Source organism: Leptomonas pyrrhocoris (genome assembly GCF_001293395.1).
Source record: "Leptomonas pyrrhocoris isolate H10 chromosome Unknown, whole genome shotgun sequence".
Taxonomy (NCBI): Eukaryota; Euglenozoa; class Kinetoplastea; order Trypanosomatida; family Trypanosomatidae; genus Leptomonas; species Leptomonas pyrrhocoris.
In genome coordinates this window covers 334,508-353,714 of record NW_015438363.1, presented here as the reverse complement: position 1 = coordinate 353,714, position 19,207 = coordinate 334,508, and the positions used below count along the sequence as shown (strand labels likewise).

The 19,207-nt window shown below is 59.0% G+C and overlaps 5 protein-coding genes across 9 annotated transcripts; all 5 read right to left on the bottom strand.

Annotated features, from left to right (window-relative positions):
* Positions 1-211: 211 nt before the first annotated feature.
* On the bottom strand, positions 212-2,824 carry ABB37_04300 (putative mitochondrial hypothetical protein; the record flags this gene model as incomplete). Its single annotated transcript, XM_015801933.1, has 1 exon — positions 212-2,824. The coding sequence occupies one exon, from the start codon at positions 2,822-2,824 to the stop codon at positions 212-214; it is 2,613 nt and encodes an 870-aa protein (XP_015659334.1).
* Positions 2,825-3,414: 590 nt separating this feature from the next.
* ABB37_04299 (hypothetical protein) lies at positions 3,415-5,181 on the bottom strand (the record flags this gene model as incomplete). The annotated part of the gene is made up of 1 exon (XM_015801932.1): positions 3,415-5,181. The coding sequence occupies one exon, from the start codon at positions 5,179-5,181 to the stop codon at positions 3,415-3,417; it is 1,767 nt and encodes a 588-aa protein (XP_015659333.1).
* Positions 5,182-5,889: 708 nt separating this feature from the next.
* Positions 5,890-15,924, bottom strand: ABB37_04298 (hypothetical protein; the record flags this gene model as incomplete). Its single annotated transcript, XM_015801931.1, has 1 exon — positions 5,890-15,924. The coding sequence occupies one exon, from the start codon at positions 15,922-15,924 to the stop codon at positions 5,890-5,892; it is 10,035 nt and encodes a 3,344-aa protein (XP_015659332.1).
* A 1,154-nt stretch (positions 15,925-17,078) lies between these two features.
* On the bottom strand, positions 17,079-17,462 carry ABB37_04297 (putative mitochondrial glutaredoxin-like protein; the record flags this gene model as incomplete). 3 transcript variants are annotated; one of them, XM_015801928.1, is made up of 1 exon in its annotated part: positions 17,079-17,462. In XM_015801928.1, exon 1 carries the CDS (start codon positions 17,370-17,372, stop codon positions 17,079-17,081), a length of 294 nt encoding a protein of 97 aa, XP_015659329.1. In that variant the 5' UTR covers positions 17,373-17,462. The 3 variants fall into 3 exon arrangements, with proteins under 3 accessions (XP_015659329.1, XP_015659330.1, XP_015659331.1); XM_015801929.1 differs by having other exon boundaries at positions 17,079-17,443; XM_015801930.1 differs by having other exon boundaries at positions 17,079-17,419.
* A 347-nt stretch (positions 17,463-17,809) lies between these two features.
* On the bottom strand, positions 17,810-18,934 carry ABB37_04296 (hypothetical protein; the record flags this gene model as incomplete). Of its 3 annotated transcripts, none has more annotated exons than XM_015801925.1 (1): positions 17,810-18,934. In XM_015801925.1, exon 1 carries the CDS (start codon positions 18,818-18,820, stop codon positions 17,810-17,812), a length of 1,011 nt encoding a protein of 336 aa, XP_015659326.1. In that variant the 5' UTR covers positions 18,821-18,934. The 3 variants fall into 3 exon arrangements, with proteins under 3 accessions (XP_015659326.1, XP_015659327.1, XP_015659328.1); XM_015801926.1 differs by having other exon boundaries at positions 17,810-18,925; XM_015801927.1 differs by having other exon boundaries at positions 17,810-18,894.
* Positions 18,935-19,207: the final 273 nt, after the last annotated feature.

The following is a 19,207-nucleotide window of genomic DNA, read 5'->3' as shown; positions in this document are numbered from 1 at the left end:
TATATATATATATATATATATATATATATATAAAGCGGAGGCCTTGAGTGTCGAAAAGAGAAGAAACAAAACCCCGATGATATCCGGACAGCACTTTCGTTTCCCCTCCCCCCCCCCCTTCCACCCCACACAAAGAAAAGAAATGCACCGATAGAGTTCCTCTCAGTCGCCGGTGTAGCCATCTGGCCGGCACGATTCACTTTGTTGTAGCCTATGCATCATCCTCACTGACCATGAGAGACATGCAGCGCTCCGTGAAGTACTCGTTCACGGGGCCAGGGTTCATTACCAGAGACAGCGCAAACGGCAGGTTGGTCGTTATCTCCAGCGCATCCCGCTTGCTTAATAAAATCGCTGTAGGGTCAGAGGTAGAAGACGACGACGCCGCGGCATCGGTTTTCGATAAAGGGCAGTCAAAGATGCTGTGCACCACGTCCATTGGCGTGACTAAGATGCCTTCTTGCACAGGAGAGTTGAGCAGTGCTGCGTAGGCAGCATCTTTCAGCGAAGTCAGCCGTACCTTCAAGTCTTCCGACACAGCCGTGCTTTTTGGCGACGACGACTGCGACCCAGCCTGATAGACAAGGTATTCAAAGATGAGGAGGCTGGAGAGGAAATGCACGGGACAGGTTGAATTGAACGACGTCTGCTGCAAGCGGTGTCGCAGGTCCGTTGCACTCGATGCACTCTTCGCCAACAGCCCGATCTGCGAACGAGTCATAGATGCCGCGTCGGTCAGCAACTCAGCGCACAGCGGAAACGCCTCCACCAGGCGCTGCGCCGTCTCCTCGGCGGTGTTGTGCGCCAGCGACGGGTCGACAAAGGCCGTGAGCATCTCAAGTGTGGAGCGCCACGACACGGCTGTGTACGCGGCCACCCCGTCCCACCGCGTAGCACTTACGCGAGTTGCTGCGTGCTTTGTGCACTCGACAGCTAGCGGGAGCAGGGTACGCAGAACGTTTTGCGCCCACAACTCCTCTACACGTTGGGGGCACTCACTGCGAGCCTGCCTCAGGAAGTGGGTCATGGTGCGCGTCAAACCGAAGACAAGCGCGCCGCCTGCGTCGTGCACGTCGGACGTAAACTGTATGGGCACCTCGGCCGAGCCAAGGAGCCGCTCCAGCAGACGCGTCTCGGGGATGTAATCGAGCAACACACAAGCTCGCAGTATCTTCGTCACGGCGTGCGGGTGCGCACTGACAAGAGGGGCGACTTGCAGCTCCTCCTCGTAGTTGTTGACAAGGCGCCCCAGCAGCGTTCTCATCGCCGCGTGGCACGAGGCCGACCGATTGCTCGCCGCATTCGCCAGAGCGTTCGCGAAGGACACCGTCGTTTCCACGGTCAGCGAGCGAGGAAAGAAGGTGGCACCCCTCGAGACAAAACTGACGAAGTCGTCGCAGCGCGTGACGCGCAAGGCAGAGAGCGTCGCGGCGAATTGGGCGATGGTGCGAAAGGACACCTTTTGCACGAGCTCGGCAGGGGGGCACTCACAGAGACGACTTCCGACCAGTGCGGCGATGACGTTCACCGCTGCCGTCGCGCCCTCCGACGGCGGCATCCGTCGAAGTGTCTGTAGCACCTTCACAAGATCCCGCAGAAGAAGGTGGTGCGCATTGACAGAGATGGCATTCAGTGCAGTCATCACGCGGGCGTCCTGCTCTGAGGCACTGCCTTTCGCGGCGGCAGCTTTTCCACTCGCTATTTGCTCCAGCATCGGTAACAACTTGACGAGGTCGGGGTAGGAGAGATCAAACGGAAATTCTCCGCTGGGATGTTTTTCTGCGGACTCCTTCGGGATCTCACGACGGTGTTCAGCGTAGTCAAAGACGTGCCGAATGGCCGCGCTTGCGACAGTCTCGCAGGTGACGGGACAGCTCCGCGGGTCTTCCAGCTTTGCTCCCCCGAAACATGCCACTTGCACTTCCTCTACTATTTGGGGGCACACCACCGCCAGCTGCCGCAGTTCGCTGAGTTCACCTGGAAAGAGGATGAGCGCGCGTGCCACGTTTACCCAATGAGATCCGCGCAGAAGGCGGCCATGCTCAAAAATGAACTTCACGAGGTTGTTGCGCAGCAGGTGCAGACTATCACGAGGCAGCTCCGCTAAGCTGTGCGATGAGGCGCTGCGCCGGTCCTCCACACATTTTCTGCACGACTTGGACAGCGCACGAAGCACTCGCACTGCCTCAAACACGTTGCTCGAGCGCGCCGGTTGGCTGGCGCTAGCCGTCTCGGAGGAGCTGCTATTGCCACTACTACCGTTGTGCACCTCCACCGCCCACTTATCGCCACAGTAGAGGGGCACCACCACCAGCATGTTCAACTCATGCAGCTGCGATTCCGCGAGCGCCAGCATGACGCGAGCCAGTTCGTGTAGATTCGAGTAGTCAAGCCGGGAGATGAGCACCGGAAACACGGCCGCGTTCTTCACGCCAACCTTGCACAAGTACTCGATCGTCTTGCTTGCCTGCGCAGAGGTCATTTTCGACACAAAACGCATGCGCTCGTAGTCGTGCGTGATGCAGGCAGTGATGCTGCGGACAAAATTTGCGTCTGGATTCGCATTGACAATGGTCGCCGCGAAGGCTGCGTCGCGTGTGAGCTGCCCGAGGGAGGAGCGAAGATCGCTGGAGTTCCCCCGGCGGTCCAACTCCGTCCCGGCCATTATGGGCATGACGGACCCCTTCAAGAACGCCTTGAGCTCATCGCGCGGCACGGGGGTCTTCCCGCCAGATATGTCCAAGAGACTATTCAGCGTTGTGGCGGCTTGCTTGATGGCACCAGCCGTTACTAAGGTGAAGCCAACACGGCTCACGCGCAGCATTTCGCGTCACTGTGGCAGCAATGTGCTCCGCTTCAAAGTTAAGGATGTATGGATCCCACAGCAAAAATAGACTGCGTAATAACAGAGTTTCCTGCAGACGGTAAAAAGGAAAATAAAAAAAGAAGCGGCGCAAAACAGCAACAACAGCACACAAACACCAGAGAGGAAGAGGGAGGAAAGAGTAGTTGCTTAACGCCTCCACTGCGGAGCGTGAGGGAAAGAATCGTGTGCGTTAATTGAGTATGTCGCATCAAGGCAGAACACAACCAGCGTTGAAGTGTCCTAAGAAGCACGGGCAGCGAAGAAACTCTCTGCTCGTACGGTCGCCGCCGACACCCACACTCCTGTCGATCAAAATGTGCCGTTCCATAATACTCTGGACTCTGTAGCGCGTGTTTCGTGGGTAAAAAAAAAGGGAGTGAACCATGTTCCCTTGAAAGTCTTCTTTTTCAGTCAGTGAAGTGCTGTATACGGTCACGCACACACAGGCACACACACTGCTGTTCGAGAGCAGAGCCAAACAACTGCAAAAGTCCGGGAAGGAAACTCGAAACGCAGCAGAACACCGTGTGACGCGGTATTGACGGTTGTTACACGGGTTCTGGTGCCTCTTTGCACAATTCGTGCAGGAAGACGTTGAGCACGTGAATACGCCGCAGCAATGCGTCCCTGTCGGACGTCATCAACGCGGTGAACGCGGCCGACACCACTCGATGGTTGCCTCCAGCGGTGGACCACCGGGTCCCACCAGGAAACGTCTCTCCCGCCTTCGACCACAGAGCACGCGTAATCTGTCGCTTCCGTTGCACCTCAGCTGCCACGGTGTACTCCGCATCCGGACACAGGCCCCAGCCGTAATCACCCGTGCGAAGCAGCTCTTGCACCGACGATGCGTTTGTTTCGCCCGTGATGCGAGTCCCGTTATACAGCAAGCCAAGGTGATTGAAGTACAACCAAAAAAGGCGGAATGCCGCAACGCGCGGGAGGACCGTGCGGTAGGGGATGAGGAAGTACTCCTTTGCGTCTTGCCCCACCTCGTCGCCGCCGGCTGCTCCGTCCCGCACCTCCACCGCGGAGGGATTCCGCGGGCTCTGACGCTCGGTCTTTTTCCTCGAAGCTTCTCGTGCGATTTCAGCTCCCTTGAACGGTCGGAGGCGCTTCTGCAGGCGCACCGGCACCGATGGCGTGCGTTGCTCCACCGCCGTCGGCCGCAGCGAATTGACCCCGGACGACGTAAACCGCGGCTGGCCTGAATAGCACACGAAGGCGGCGGCGGCGGAGCGAACGCCAGGTAAAGGAAGAGGCGGGGTGTCGCCCTTCAACTCCGCGTCGACGGCGGCAGCATCGTACCCCCTACCCGTGTCTTTTCCTTCGACGTCGTCCTTCACGTGCACCGGGGCTCCGCGCTCACGGTAGAGGAAAGGAATGGACGGCGGCAAAAAGTTCTGCGGCTCCACGGCCCGCGACACGCTGTTGTTCATGAGTAGCTGGCGAAACGCCTCGGCCTCTTGCCACGCCGTCTTGTGGCCCTCCGTCTCCTTCGGGGTCACACCGCGTGGAACCGCCAGGTTGTCGTACCACTCGTCCACCAAAGCTGACGTCAGATGAAAGCGACGGCGGCGCATGGCAGGATACGATGTCGTCCGCTTTATTGCGGGCGCGGAAGTCTCTGCGAGCGCCGGCGACAAGGGAGAGGCCAACGGAACTGGTGCGGGTGGCGGTAGGGTCAGCTCAGACGTGCAGAGCGTCAGCGCAGACTCGGGACGGATGCGGGCGAAATCACCGCGACTAAAGGCCAATTCGTTTGCGTCGCGGACCTCCTCGACTTCGCGGCGCTGCTCCTCCGACGGCGCCAGCGCACGGTGGACGGACGGCGTGATGCCGGTGACGGTGTATGGCGCTGTCTGGGTGTAGTCCGCGAACGTTTCGTGGAAGGGGTCGATCAAAACCCCGCCTGTTAAGACACCAAAGGTACTGAAGATGAGGCATTCCGATTCAAACGAGGAGTCGGCGTCCCTGTTCGCGTCGGCCGCGGCACGGAGGAAGGTATCCGGTACACCGTTCTTCTTCAGTGAGGGCACAGGAAAGCTCGCACACGCAGGGGGGCGATCGATGCCGGCGAAGACGTCGCTTGGGCAAAATTGACCGGTGCTGTCCGCCGTGCGGCAGAGGAGACCGTTGATGTACACGAACACGCCGCTGCAGGGTGCCTTCTTTTTTTCAAGAGGCGTGGATGAAGAAGGGGTGGCGCGGGAGGCGGAATGGCTTGACCGCACTCGTGGCCGTGTGTTGCCCCTCGCGTGCTCATGGGTCGTTTCCTTTCGCACACGCGGTGACGGGACTGCTTTGGGAGGCATGCAGAATCTTCTGGTACAGAGTTAAAGAGAGAGGGAGAGCGGCAGAGAGAACGCGTGAGTGCGGATGTGCGGAGAACAGCAGCAGGAAAAAAAAAAGAGAGGGAATGCAGAAAAAGGAATACGTGTAAACAGAGACAGGTGCCCCGAGACAGGTCAACATGATGTCCACTTATGCACTTCCGCTGTGTTCCCGAGCATTGAGCTAAAACCGTTGCGTTTAAAGATGAAGATGGAATAAAGCGTTTCATGTCCCGTGAAAGAGAGTGGGGAGCAGCCGTGCATTCTCCCCACCCGAGTCCCCCCACTGCGGGTACATACGGATGCATCAATCTGCTTTCGGAGGAAAAACAAAGGAGGGGAACAACCGCTGAAATCTAAAAAAAAGCCCGTTGCTTTTCAATATATATATTGGAATCCTCTTTGCTCTCTTTGCATTTGGAGTGGTACTCGCACATCCATGAAAGTTGTATACCGTCGTTAACGCAACACACACGCGCATCAGTGCTGCACTACATCAACGGCGTGGAAAACAACAACAAAAAAAGCAACTCGTGTACCGAAATCGCCGGTGCAGCAACACCACACTACAGATCTATTCCCTGCACCACTTTTTTTTATTGCTTAAGAGTCGTTTTCTTTTATACATCTCAGCTGTGTTTTGTAGTTGAGCAATAAAAATGCTAATACAGCACGTTCGACTCCGCGACGTCAACTTTTCTTTGCAGCGCCGGAGGCGCGACGGCCAGGCTTGTGCTTCACCACAGAAGACCTGCGGCGCGCCGTCGGTGATCTCGCACGATCCTCGGTGCCGGTCTTCGAAACCACAGAGGGGCGCGGCGGACGCATCGAGCTGCGCCCCTCTTTTCTGTCGCCGCTGTCCTCCTCGTCGCTGCCACCTTGCCCGCTCACCGCCAGCGACGACTTTCGCCGCTTCTGCCGCTTGCCGTCGTTTTGTGGCACAAAACCGAACGCCTCCGGGGTCAGCTGCGAGAACAACGTGCCAACGTACTCTGCTGTGAGTTGGATGGGCTGTTTGCTCGAGGCCAGACTTCCGCGCTTGCTGGGGGCGTCCTCGTTGCTGATACGGCGGTTCGGCAAGCCCGGCATGTCGCCGTCGCCGTCCATGGCGGATCGGGAAAGATCCGCCTTTTCGGACGAGTCACCCAGCACCGCCATGCCACTCCGCTTGTGTGACGCGTCGGTCAACGCTCGTTTGAGGTCGTCTGCGATTTGCGTGTGCAGGTTCGTGAGAACTTCTTCGACAGAAGATTTATAAGAGATGAGGTGGTGCGCGGCGGCGTAGGCTTCCACGCTCATGCCCTCTCCGGCATCCGCGACGGTTTTCGTGTTCACCGCCACTGGGAAGTTGGCAGGGACGAGGGTGTAGAAGAGCGATGCTGCGGTGTTGTTGCCGTTGCGGCCGCTGCTGTTGTTCGCGCTCTCCGCCTCCCTGTGGACGGCGGAGCTGCGGTACCGGGACACGGCGTTCGGCGTTGCGCAGTCATGTAGCTGCTGCAGGGCGTAACAGTCCGAGGGGCTCATCCCGTCCAGGTGCGCGTCCAGCACCACCACACACAGGTACGGTTGGGTGCTGGGCGATTCGAGGACGTGCAGCAGCTGCGAAGTGGACGTCGTGATCGTCGTGATAAAGTTGTAGGAAGAGAGCGGGGGTTTCGCGAGGACGCTCGTGATCACCTGCCCCACCGCCCCTGCGTTGCCGCGAGCCTCTGCCTTGGCGAAGACGTGAATCAGCACTTGCCGTGGGACCGCTGCAGAGGCAGACGAGGCGGGCTGGGAGAGAGCAGCGGCACGGCCTCGTAACGGTGCTGTGGCCTTGACAGGAATCGGGACGGACCCTCGGGGTTGCGACGTCGTTGTTTTGTGGGTAGAGGGCAACGAGAGAGAGGAACGACGCCCTGCTGCAGAGGGCAGGCGCCGTCTTTCTTTCATGGGGGAGTTGCCCAGCTGATCGGTATTGCTCCTGTCATTCCCCTTCTCGGCGTTCCCGCCGCTGGCACCAGAGCTGCTGCTCACGTCGCGAGGAGCGGAAGTGCCATGGAGGCTCGAGGGAGCCAGGCTCTTGGGGTCCTTGGCCGCTGGCGCCGCCGAAGCGGCTGCGTTTCGCAGCGCGCTTCCCGCAGATCCAGCCAGCGTTGCGGCCGAATCCGTAATCGACCGGGAGTACATCTCCACCAGCTCATGCCGCAACGTCTGCAAGGCGCCGACGGTGCTCGCAGCTTCCTGGCGCGCTTCCTCCATCGCGGCCAACACCTCATCAAACTCTTTGCTCAGGTTCGTCAGATCGCTCTGGTACTGCTTCGCGCGGCTGAAGCGCGTGCCCCGCTGGAAGGCGGGTGAGAACTGGTTCCGAATCACGTTGCCGGTGGACTTCACCCGCGCCTCCGTCGGGATCTCCGCCGCATTCTGCTCCATCGCAGAAGAGATGCGGTTGCCCTGCAGCACGCCCGTTGCATTCGGCAGCACCAGTACACCGACAACTTCGTTGTCGAAGACGTCGTTGTCTTTCACCGTCGACTCCGAGTCGTTTTCCATGAGAATGCCGGTGGCGTTGTCGAACACGCTCGAGTTCTTCAGAGTTGGCGGCGCCTCGGCGGGGCCGCCTCCGATCGGGCATACGATGTCCACGCCCGTCTTGCAGTGCGACACGTTGTTTCGGTCAAAGGTGCCGGTGGTGGAGATGAGGATCCCGTTGCCGGTGCAGCCGGTGATGGTGTTGCGACAGCACAAAAAACCCAGCGTGTCACGCTTGTGCGACGGGACGGCGTTGATGCCGTTGTAACTTGACGAGTGCCGCACGATAATGCCGACCGGTGACTGCACAATTTCGTTGTCTGCCATGCAGCCGCCGTACGCGATGGCACCGCATTCCCCGCTACCCAACACACGGTTCTTGCTCACATCGGTGCGGTTAAAAGGGGCCAGCATGAGGCCCGTTACGCACTGAACAATACGGTTGCTCTTCACTGCTCCCTCCGCACCGGGCATGCACTTCACGCCGATCAGGCGTCGCAAGATGGTGTTGCGGTCTGCTACGATGCGTCCCCCTTCCTGTATCACGATTGCCACGTCGCTTGTGTGTTTGGCGTCGACCAGCGCGCCGTCCTCACCGCCGTTGTCAGCCGGCAGCGGACCCAAAAATCGGTTTTGTGAGAAGAGCACGACTGCGCCGGAGTGACCCACAACGGTGCCACCGAAGATGTTGTTGCGGAAGACGGCGTGGCCCTCGTCCATCGCCACAACGTCACCACGCCCGTCGGCGGTGGCGTTGTCCGCAAAGACGCACCGCTCAAATATCGTCGTCTCCGCCGGTGATCCATCTGCACTGCTCACGATGTCCGGCAGCCTTGCCCCCGCCGCACCGACCGCCAACGAGCCGACAGACGTGCTCGTCGTGGCACCACTTCCACTGCTGCTGACGCTGCCACGGCCGCCTTTGCCCTCTGCGACGTCGAGCAGGCCGCGCACCAACACACCGCACACGGCGTTGTTCGCAAACATGCAGTCCTTGAAGGTAGCATTGAAGCCCGTCACCGCGAGCGACGGCGCTACCGCGTTGCGCACCGCATCCACGCCGACGTCGTTGTCCACAAAGCCGCAGTTCTCGACCCGCGGCTCGGCGAACGGGCCAACGAGCAGTCCAGCGGGCAGGTGCACGTGAGTCGTCGCCCGCAGCACACGCGCGTTGGCGGGCAGCAACGTCGTGTAGAGGTTCCGAAATGGCAGCACCAACGCACGCTGCTCAGCGGAGGGCGGAGCGACCACCGTCGTCGTTGTGGCTATCGCCCTCCCTCGCGACGTCGGCGCGGACGTAGCTGCGCTGTCACCATCTGCGGTGCGCGTGTGCCCACGAAAGATGCAATGACGCACCTGCGGCCGCGTGCCGTTGCCCACAACCTCCAACCCAGCTCGCGCGTTCGCATGAAAGAGGTTGCGCTCCATCACCGGGTAGGCGCCGTTGCAGACAAACGCGCCGATAACGTTGTGTATGAAGCTGTTCTCCAGCAGCAGTATGCGCGAGGTGGAGAGTGCGCTCTCGACGCCCGATTCACTGCGGCCAACAATGAAGACGGGCACATGGCTGTCTGCGAACACATTCCCCTGCACCACCGCCGCCGCCCCGGACGCGTTGTCGCTCTGAAGGTAGAGGGCAGCGCTGCCCTGTGACTGGCCGCTGAACTCATTGCGGTACAGCAGCGGCGGCGCCGTTCCAACGCTGTCCAGTAAGATCGAGGAGTCCGTGGCGGCCTTAAAGGTGTTTTGAAAGACTCGCGTGCGGGACGCCGAGGCGTGTGCCGGCACGGTCACCAAGCGGATCACCTGTTGCTGCGAGACTCGAAAACTCACGCCGTTGCCGTCAAACACGTTGCCGTTGCCGACCGTCGCGCAGGCCAGGTGGCCCTCCACCAAGAACGCATCGCCGGCGATGTTCACAAAGGTGTTGCGCTGGAAGCGCGTACTGTGAGGGCCGAGCTGGCCGCACAGCCGCACACCGCACCGCGCGTCGTGAAAGCGGTTCTCGTCCCACAGCAGCACCCCCGGCGGCGGCATCTGCAACAAGGCGGAGTAGAGTGGCACGCCCACGAGGACTTGGGAGGCGTAGAAGGAGGCGGAGGGTGTCGCCGTGGTGTCCATCTGCAGCAGTGTGCGGTCGTCATCCTGCGTCAACACGACCTGCCGAGTCGTCACAAACGCCTGCGCCCGTTCATTGCCGGAGAGGTCGTTCTTGCGCAGGAGCGCGTGCGCAATCTTGTGCTTCACGGGGCGCAGCTCGAAGGGCAGTCGCACCTCAACGGGAACGTTTTGCTTCCCGAGAATCAGCTGTGACCGCACCTTCTCGTGGTGCGTGTCCACCGCGTCTTTCAAGACACCACGGTTCGCGAGACAGTTCCCACACTTGATCTTTGATACGTGCATCGCGTACACACCGTAGCGGCGGTTCTGCGAGATGCGATTGCCCTCCACGATGGTGGAAAAGTCGAAGCCGCTAAAGCTGCTGTCCATCACATTCGTATCCTCACTTGCGGCGGGGAGGCAGACGGTGGCGGCCGACGCGGCGCCAGCAGCATTCGCCATCGCGGTTGATGATGACGACACCCCCGCTGCGCCGTTTGCTGAGACGCCGTGGATGGTGCTGCGCGTAATCATAGGTAGCCGACGCGCCGCCGACGGCGACGGCAGCATAAAAGCAGAATTGCCTTTGACACCGGCACGCGGTGAAGCGTCCGCCGAAGCAACGGCCTGCAGTGTGTGGCATATCTCGAGCCAAATGCCGTCCTTGTTTCCTGTAATGATGTTGTCCGCTACAAGAGCGTGGTGAATCGAGTCGAGTCGGTTCTCTCGCTCCTCGTTCGCTGCTAAGGTGTAAGACGGCGACACCGGCATCGTTAGCGGGGAGAAGGAGCCGAAGCTGGCGTTCAGGCTATCGACGGTGGCAGAGGCGGCGACCTGCACAGCAGCCAGGATGCCGGTGACGCACAGCGTCTGTGCGGTGAAGAGAGCGCCAGGCTCCGTCGTGGCTAGCGCTGGTGTGTACTGGTCCATTGCGAAGACATCGACAAGAGGCTGGTCTCCCACGGTTTGGGGAATCACCTTGGTGTTGCCAGGCATTTTGGAGAGCATCTCCAGTTTGTTGCCCACGACTTGCTTCGGCTGCTCCATGTGGAATGCCTTGTGCAGAACGCGGTGGTGCTGCAGGACGCCGCGGGACACCCGCACGCCAGAGTTGGTGTGCCCTGCAATGCGGTTGGCGCAGATGCTCACGCGACTGCCGCTCTGAATCCACACACCGATGCCGCCATCTGCAGTGCACACTTCTGTGTAGTCGGGCAGCTCGACACCGCCCAGCCTCCCCGACACGACGCTGCCGTTCACACCGCGCGGGGGTGCTGCTGCGAAGGACCCGTGCGCAGCGGGCACACAGTACGTGGCAAGTGTCAGTCCCGCGGAGGAGGCGGCTACGAGTTCCGCGAGGTGGCGCAGGGCGTCCGCCATGGTGAAGGTGAGCACCACCGCGAGGTGTGTCATCTGCTCGTAGGCCCGGCGGGTCGCTTGCACAGACGACGTGGCCGTGGGAGTGGCGAGCAGATTCTCCTCCACATCTCTCACCGACTCCGGAGAGAAAAAGGAGCTGTTGAAGATGCACGCACGAAAGGAGCGCGGTTCGTGTAGTGCGGCCTCGGGACGGCACCAACCGTTGTTTGCCTCAATCGCACCGTTCGCTATGTAGCCTTTGGAGCCACTCGCGGCGTAGACCCCGGCGAGGCCGTTCTCGCGAATGTCGTTTCCCGTTGCAGAAACGGCGGAGCCGAAGCGCAGCAGCAGCCCAAAGAAGGTGTTCTTGCAGATTTTGTTCTGTTCCAGGTAGGGATGGCACCCATAGCCAGCGCCGAATCCGATGCTGCACTCTGTGATCGTGTTTCCGACGAAGCTCACCTGCTTTAGCTGACGCTGTCGCCGGTGATCGGCGTGGTCGAGCACCTGCGAGGTGCCGAGGAGAATTTCGTAGCCACCGTAGGCGTTCTTGATGTTGCCGCTGTTCGGCGTTTTGCGCTCGGCGTGTGCGTTGTCGAGTGCAGCCAGGTCCCAGTGCTCGAAGCGGTCGTGGTACACTCCCATAACGCGGTTGCGTTGAATTAGATTCTTCTCGAACATGGCGCGCAGCCGCCCTTCTCGTGCACCGACCGTAGCGCTGTCCATGCCGAGGTAGGGTGAAGGGGTATCGTGCGCAGCGGTCTCTATTATTGATGCTGCGGCCGGCGTCGGCACAAGTGACGGTTGCCGGCTGGTGTGGCTGCTGGGCAAGGCCAGGAGTGTGCGCAGCGGGCTGCCGGTAATGACGCTCAACAGCAGCACCCCGTGCAGTTCGTTCTCCTCGATCGTGTTGCTCGTAAAGGTTGGCGAGGCACTGACCAGGCGGGCCTTGACCACTTCATCGTAGGACAGCTGAAAGGGCGTAGCGGGACCGCAGAAGACGACGACGCCAGTGCGGCAGTGCCGAATGCGGTTCTCGCGAAACATGCCTTGCCCGCCCACGTCAACCAGCACCCCCGCAAACCCGCACTGCTCAATCTCATTCTTCTCGTGGAACTCTGGGTTGGCCATGGCAGCCACGTACACACCCGAATAGGTGCAATGGTGAATGTGGTTGGCAAAAAAGTGGCCACGGCCCCCGCTCGAGCAACAGACTCCGTCTACGCAGTTGTAGATGTCGTTCTCGCGCACCTCTTGCGCCGTGGAGTTGTTGACGACACACACGCCGTGCGGCGCGTCGTAGATTGCGTTCCGCGTCAGCGACGTGGCGTTCTGCTCGCCGTCAAAGTGGTCGAGGAGAATGTTGGCCTCGCCGTGCGCATGAATCTTGTTGGTGCGAATCACCGTCAGTGTCTGTAGCTGCGCGAAGAGGGAGCGCTGCTGCGGGGTCTGCACGACGGACGCAGAATGAATGCCGAGCTCCTCCCGCAAGACAGCTTGGGCACGCGCGGTGGTGTAGGCGCAGTCGCCACGCACGCCGTACGCGTTGTTCTCGAAGATGTCGTTGTTCTCGACCGTCGCGTTCGGGAATGAGTCGAGGAGCACGCCGCCGCTCACGTTGTGGGAGATGACGTTGTCCGCGATGACGCTGAGGGTGGCACGGGCGGCGCTAGCGCGCCGCTGTTCCACGGTGGAGGCGATGGCGTGTAGGACGCCGCCCTTGTCGGTTTGCGTGGGGAAAGAGCTGGGCCGGCGTGATGCCGTCGCGGATGCACTACGCGACTTCGGTGAGCCCTCCTCGCCCGCGCTACCGTGGCGATCGCTCCCGGTGTCGACGAGAAACATGGAGTGCAGCTCCACCACCGCTGACTCCAGCGAGGAGCCGACGTGGACGCCTACGTCGTTGTGCGTCAGTTCATTCGCCGTGAAGACACCGAGTGAGTCCGGCGCAACCTGCAGACCACTCATCTGGCACCGAGTGACGGTGTTGTTCGAGAAGGTTGGGTGGGCACGGCGCTGCGACAAGACGCCGCAGCCGTAACACTCCTCAATGACGTTCGTCGTCAGCGTGCCTTTGCCGCCGTCCGACAAAAGAACGCCAACGGCCTCGCGTGCGACATTGTTCTCTGAGAACGTAGGGTTGGCCGTATCAGCGATGTAGACGCCACACTGCGAGTTTTCGTAGATGCGATTGTTCGTAAAGGTACCACCGGCGTTCTGCACGCAGATGACGCCGCAGCCAGGCCGCGATCCATACATGACGTTGTGCGCAAATGTTGGCTCGCTGTAGGTGCCAACGACCAGCACGTTTGCCACGCCGTTCTCCGTCATTGTGTTGTGCTCAAAGAAGCCGCGGCCTTCGTTCAGCACGACGACACCGCCTTGGGGGCTGCCCTCGATGCGGTTGCCGCGGAATACCGGTGAGGCGCCTTCCGACACAAGGACATTCGGCCCTATATTTTTCGACAGGCGGTTGCCGACGTACGAACCGAGAGCGTTGTTACTGGCCTGGATGCCAGCACGGAGGCTGCCCACAACGTCGTTTCCCTGCACGTAGGGGTCCGCATCCAGCTCGACTAAAATGCCCTCCCCGTTGGCGTGAAGGGTGTTCGAGAGGACGGTGCCGCGACTGCAGGCGTCAATGCGAATTCCGGCGTCTGCGGAGGCGGTGATGCGATTACGGCAGATAAACGCGTCGGAGCCGGCGGTGCAGTAAATCTGCGCCGTCAGGTTCGCGGAGAGGCCGTTGAGGAGAATCGTGGGTCGACTGCCGTTGGCGACCGCCACGCCGCCTTTGCGGTTCTGTGAGATGGCGTTGGCGCAGATGAGCGGCTGACTGTGCTCGCCGACTTGAATGCCGACGCCGACGTGGGTGGTGATGATGTTGCCGATGATGAGGCCGCGGCTCATGCGTGACAGCTGAATGCCGTCCCGCTTGCCGCTTACCATCTCGTTGCCGATGATAAGGGGGTTCGCAAAGTTGTTGACCAAAATACTGGCACCGCGGGAGCGCAAGAAGCGGCATCCGGTGATGAGGGGATGAGCGGCGCAGTCCACGACGATCGCAAAGGTGCCGCAGTCCTCGAAGACGCACTCCTCCACTAAGCCGTATCCTTGCCGACCGAAGCGGATCGCACAAACGTCGCAGTTGGAGAACTTTGTGTTGATGATGTCAACGCCTTTGTTGCCGCGCAGCTGCAGCATTTCCCGCACGTGCGGCGACGCCTCTTTCTTCGAGGAGAGGTGCGTGCCCAACATACTGTTTAGAATGTCGATAAAAGGATTTGCGGAAGGGGCAGACATCCCTTCGCCGACGGTTAGGGCGGTGCCGGACATGATCCCAAATGAGGGCTGCAGGCATGTCGGGTACGTCTGCAGTGTCGACTGCACGAGCTGCTGCAAATTGGCCTTGACGTGGTTTAATGGGTACCACTCGCCTTCCATGCAAATGAGAGCGTTATCCGTCGCCGCCGAGGAGGTGATGGTGTCGGTGACGGGAGAGGGTGGAAAGCTCGCCGCCTCCGCCGTGAAAGTCGGCGGCCCCCCACCCTGCACCGGTGTCCACGAGAAGGCGCGCTTCGGGTTGGGCAGCTCATCCGTCAAGACACGGTAAGCGACTTTGAGGGGTGAGCTCGAGACAGGCAGGAGCGCGGCATCAGAGCCCGGGCTCCTACTCATCATTACGGGAGAGGTCTGCTGAATGTAGGCAGATCGGTTGACGGCGCACTGCACGTCAATGCCAATGCGGCACCGATCCAGCACGTTATCGCCAGTAATGCGAAGTGTCTCGTGACCCTGGACGTAGCCAGCGCCTTCGTCGACCAGCGCGAGAATCCCGCACCGCCGCTGGCAGCAGACGAGGTTCCCTTTCAGCTGCGCCGTCCCTGGGCCCTCGATGAGGATGCCGATTTCACCACCCGTCAGTTCGTTCGACGCGATAGTCGGCGCGGCCCCCTGCGTCAGCACGATGCAGCAGGCGTCCCCCGTCACGTTCAACGGCGACCCGCCTGGTGAGGTGCCATGGCCGTCGTTGTCCATGTCGGCGACGACGGTGAAGTGGCACCGCAACACCTCCACGTGGCTGCATGAGGTGTGCGGTGCGCTGCCATCGCGACCCACGGAGCTCATCGCCCCGGAGATGACCATCGCGTCGCCGCCAATGTTGTTGTCGATGATGCACTCTGTTACGGCCAACTCGCCGCGGGTGTCGATCTCAACGCAGCTGTTGCGGTGCGTGCGGACGTTGGTAGACTTGATGAGACCGCCAGCGCTGTCTTGCACGACGATGCCCACGCCGCTGCTGCTGTCCTTGATGGTGCACTCATCAACGTGCGCCACGGCGTTGCCGCCGATCAACAAGGAGGTGCACTGACAGCGGTAGAGGATGGGGTTGCCATTGACGGCGACGACCGCCGCGTCCATCTTGCTCGTGCTGCGAGACGACACAGAAAGGTGCTCCATGTAGACATCGATGCCAGCGGTTGTGAGGGTGACCGTGGAGGACCTCGAGGACAGGTGCGGGTCTTCGCCCTCCGCCGCGACGAGCTCCAGCGGCATTTGAATGGCAATCGATTCATTGTACTCGCCGCCGGTGAGCTCAATACGGTCGTACGGCTTGGCGAGAGAAATGGCGCCAGCAATGGACTTTTGTGAGGAGGTCTTGGCATGGGCGTTAACAACGATGGTGCGAACTTTCTTCTTTTGCCAGTTGCTGTACCGCTGCACAATCACGTAGCCGGATTCTTCATACATTTTTGATGTCTGTTATAAAGCGGTGTCACTATGGATAGGTGTTACAGGTCACGAACTCAGTGCACAAGTGAGTTAGAGAAAAAGAAAAAGAACGGGGGGTGGGGCGGGGTAGTGGTGGTGGACCACAGCAGTTTTGCAAGCCTGACTGACGGAAAACAAACCACAGTTGGAGATCAAAACTACAAAATCGATAAAAGTACTTCAACCAAGTGACCTTTACATCAATACGTTGAGTCGCGAAGAACAGAACGAGTCCAATAGGAAGTAAAAACAGAAAGGCAGGAAAATACACACACAGAAAATATATGTACAGTGTGATCTCTAAACGAAACAAGAAGAAAAAATAATCGTATTTCTCCAATTGCTATTCCGGAACTGCTGGAAGTAGAGGTGGGCGTGCAAACCGCGGCAAGCACAACCAGACCTCCAAAAAAAAAATGTCACCTTCCGTGTAATGACTGAAGTTGCGCACACGCCGTGGATGCATAGAATATGCATCAGAAAATGGTCGCATATGACGCAATTCGAAGAGCAAGAGCAGCAACAATGAATAAGCGCAACAAGAGGCAGGAATAGGGCGAGACAGAGGTGAGAGTCGGAGGTGCAGCCCGTGCGCACACCTAGACGGTGCAGTGCTCGAAGATGCACAGCGAAGGTAGCTGCAATGAAACCAAGACTGACGCAGCTGCAACAGCTGCCAGAGTGGCGATCCAAATACCAGGAGGTGTGAAAGCACCCCTCATCCAGTAGATCCAAATGAAAAGATTCCGGCTGACGCGCTGAACTTGTCATTCCATAATACCTCTTTACAGTATTTTGGCAGAAAGATACGGGCTTCGTCTGGCAGTTTTCATATATATTTATTTTCGAACGAGTGGCGCAGTCAAATCAGACTGAAGCGCGAATAAGGCATCAAGATGTATAGAGAACCGAAAGAAGGAAATAGGAGAGAGTTGGAGGAGGAAAAAACCTCCTCCACCCAATAATAATAATAACAGTACTAATAACCGGGTTTTTTTTTTAATGACGTCAAGCACGAAGAAGATAGAAACATACAAACTGTTGGTCCGGTTGTGGGAAGCGCAGCTTTCGAAACGCTCTCCTTTTCACACTTCTCCTTGTTCCATTGCAGGGCTCACACACAACAGCATTGCTTACGCAAGCTTCTTTGTGAGCTCACCGCTCTTCTGAATCGCCTGGAGGTCGCTGCACCCACCGATGAACTCACCGTTGATGAAAATGGCTGGCACGGTCTCGTGTTGGTACGTGTCGTACAGCTGCTTCCGCAGGTCCTCGCCGTTCTCCATCTCGTCGACCTCGTAGACCTTCATGTCCGTTGCGAGTGGCTTCAAGATCTCCTTTGCACGCACGCAGAAAGGGCAGTGCACCCAGGAGAACATCACCACCTTGTGCTGGGGGATGAGCTCGGCAACGGTTGCGGCAGACATGGCTGAGGAACTGCGGCGGAAAACTCGGGTAAAAATCATACGAAACTGGAACGCGTGACGAACAAGTAACTTGTGGCGTGTGATCGAACTTGACGAAGATTCAAAGTAGCAAGAGGCCGGAAGGAAAGTGGAGGAGGGAAACTAATAATAATAATAATAACAGAAGAGAAAGCCAAGAAGGCGTGGCGCAGCAAGCGTTGTTCCGGGGCGGTTGTGAAACACTACTGCCGCCGCTAATGCCACTGCGATCGAGCAACGCGCCATCGGCTCTCATTGAAAGAGGAGGAGAGCAGCGCTGATGGGAACCGACACGAATAGTTCGAAAAGAGAGATTATTAGGAATATATATATATATATATATATATATTCTCGTTGTAGCGGAAAGGTAGAACAAACGAAACCACACAGAACAGCAGCCGTGATGGCTTCCAGTGAAATCACCACGAGACGCGCTTCTCGATAAATTCATGGAGTATCTTTGCATCTCTTGTCATTTCGTGCAGCCGCTGCATGACTTCCTCCTTTGAGACTCGCTTGTTTTCGCGGAGATAGAGAAACTCAAACACGGCCACGTCTCCCTCAGCGCATGTGTGCTGGAGAATTGTGTCGATCAACACTGCTGCTTCTCTCGTGGTCAACGAGGCGTGGTTCAAATGAACGCGGCGGAGTGTCTGTGCGGTGCAACGCGCAAACGCCTGCACGGCCGCGGACCAGGCGGCGAACACGTCCTTATCGCCATCCTTAACCCCGTTGTTGTCGTCTTCACGCGCGCCACCCACTGCGTTATTCGTCAGCCCTAAGACCTCCAATGCGAGAGCGGGATGGGATGGTGTTGATAGGGAGACGGCACGAAGAAGAGCAAGAAAGCCGGCGGTAGTAATTCGATTGGAAGCGAGCAGAAGACGTTGAAGGTGCGGGAGGCGAGGGAGTAGATGCGCGCACAGGCGCTCTACCCCGTCGTCGCCGAGGAGGTTACACTCCAGGTCCAGCGTCGTCAGGGAGTTGCCCAGCGGAGCAGGTGAGCTGGGCGCCACGGGACGGCTCCACAACCGACTCGGCGACAGCAAGATGGGCGTCAAGGACGCGGCGGCCTCTGCATCGGCGTCGATGTGCCGCGCCTGCAATTCGCAGTGACGCAGCTCAATCCCGCTGAGCGACTTCAGCGCAGAGAGGGGGAAAGGGGTTTGTTCTGTAGCGGTATTGGAGCTGCGTGCGGAGTCCTGTTGGTTCTCCAAGCCGCAGAGAACCGCCTCGAAGGCTGCCAGCACCACCGTTGGCCAGTCACGGTTCTCATCGTCGTCGCCATCGCGTGCAGCGTCACCGTGCAGGCCGGCGTCCGTGTTGCTTTCCGCACGTCGACGCTTGCGTTGCTTTGCTACTGCAGATTGGAGCTGTGTCCCGTTGATTTTCAGCAGAAGCCCTCCCGATGAGCGCCTCTGATGCTCCATCTGCGTGTGATAATGTTGCAGCTGTCGATGAACGGACACATTGAGAAAGCTTCTAACATGCTCTTGCATTTTCTGTGTGGGTGTCTCGTGCGGACAGCTCGGGCTACAAACTCTTCAGTAAAAATGGAGAGGTGAAAGGAAGGCTGGAGCGATGCAAGTGTGATGCGCAGTGTGCCACGGTAGATTTTCTGAAGCGCACAGAGCGCAGTGGAACAAACGCACACGTAACAACACCAACAAAAAAGTACAGCGACGACAGCACCCGCCATCTTTTAAAACGACGACGATGTTCACAGCGGGCAGCAACCGAAAACAGATACAAATGAGGGCTGCTGATGGGAGGTCATGTGTACAGCACCTGGATCGTTTTCTACCTTGTGTTCTTGC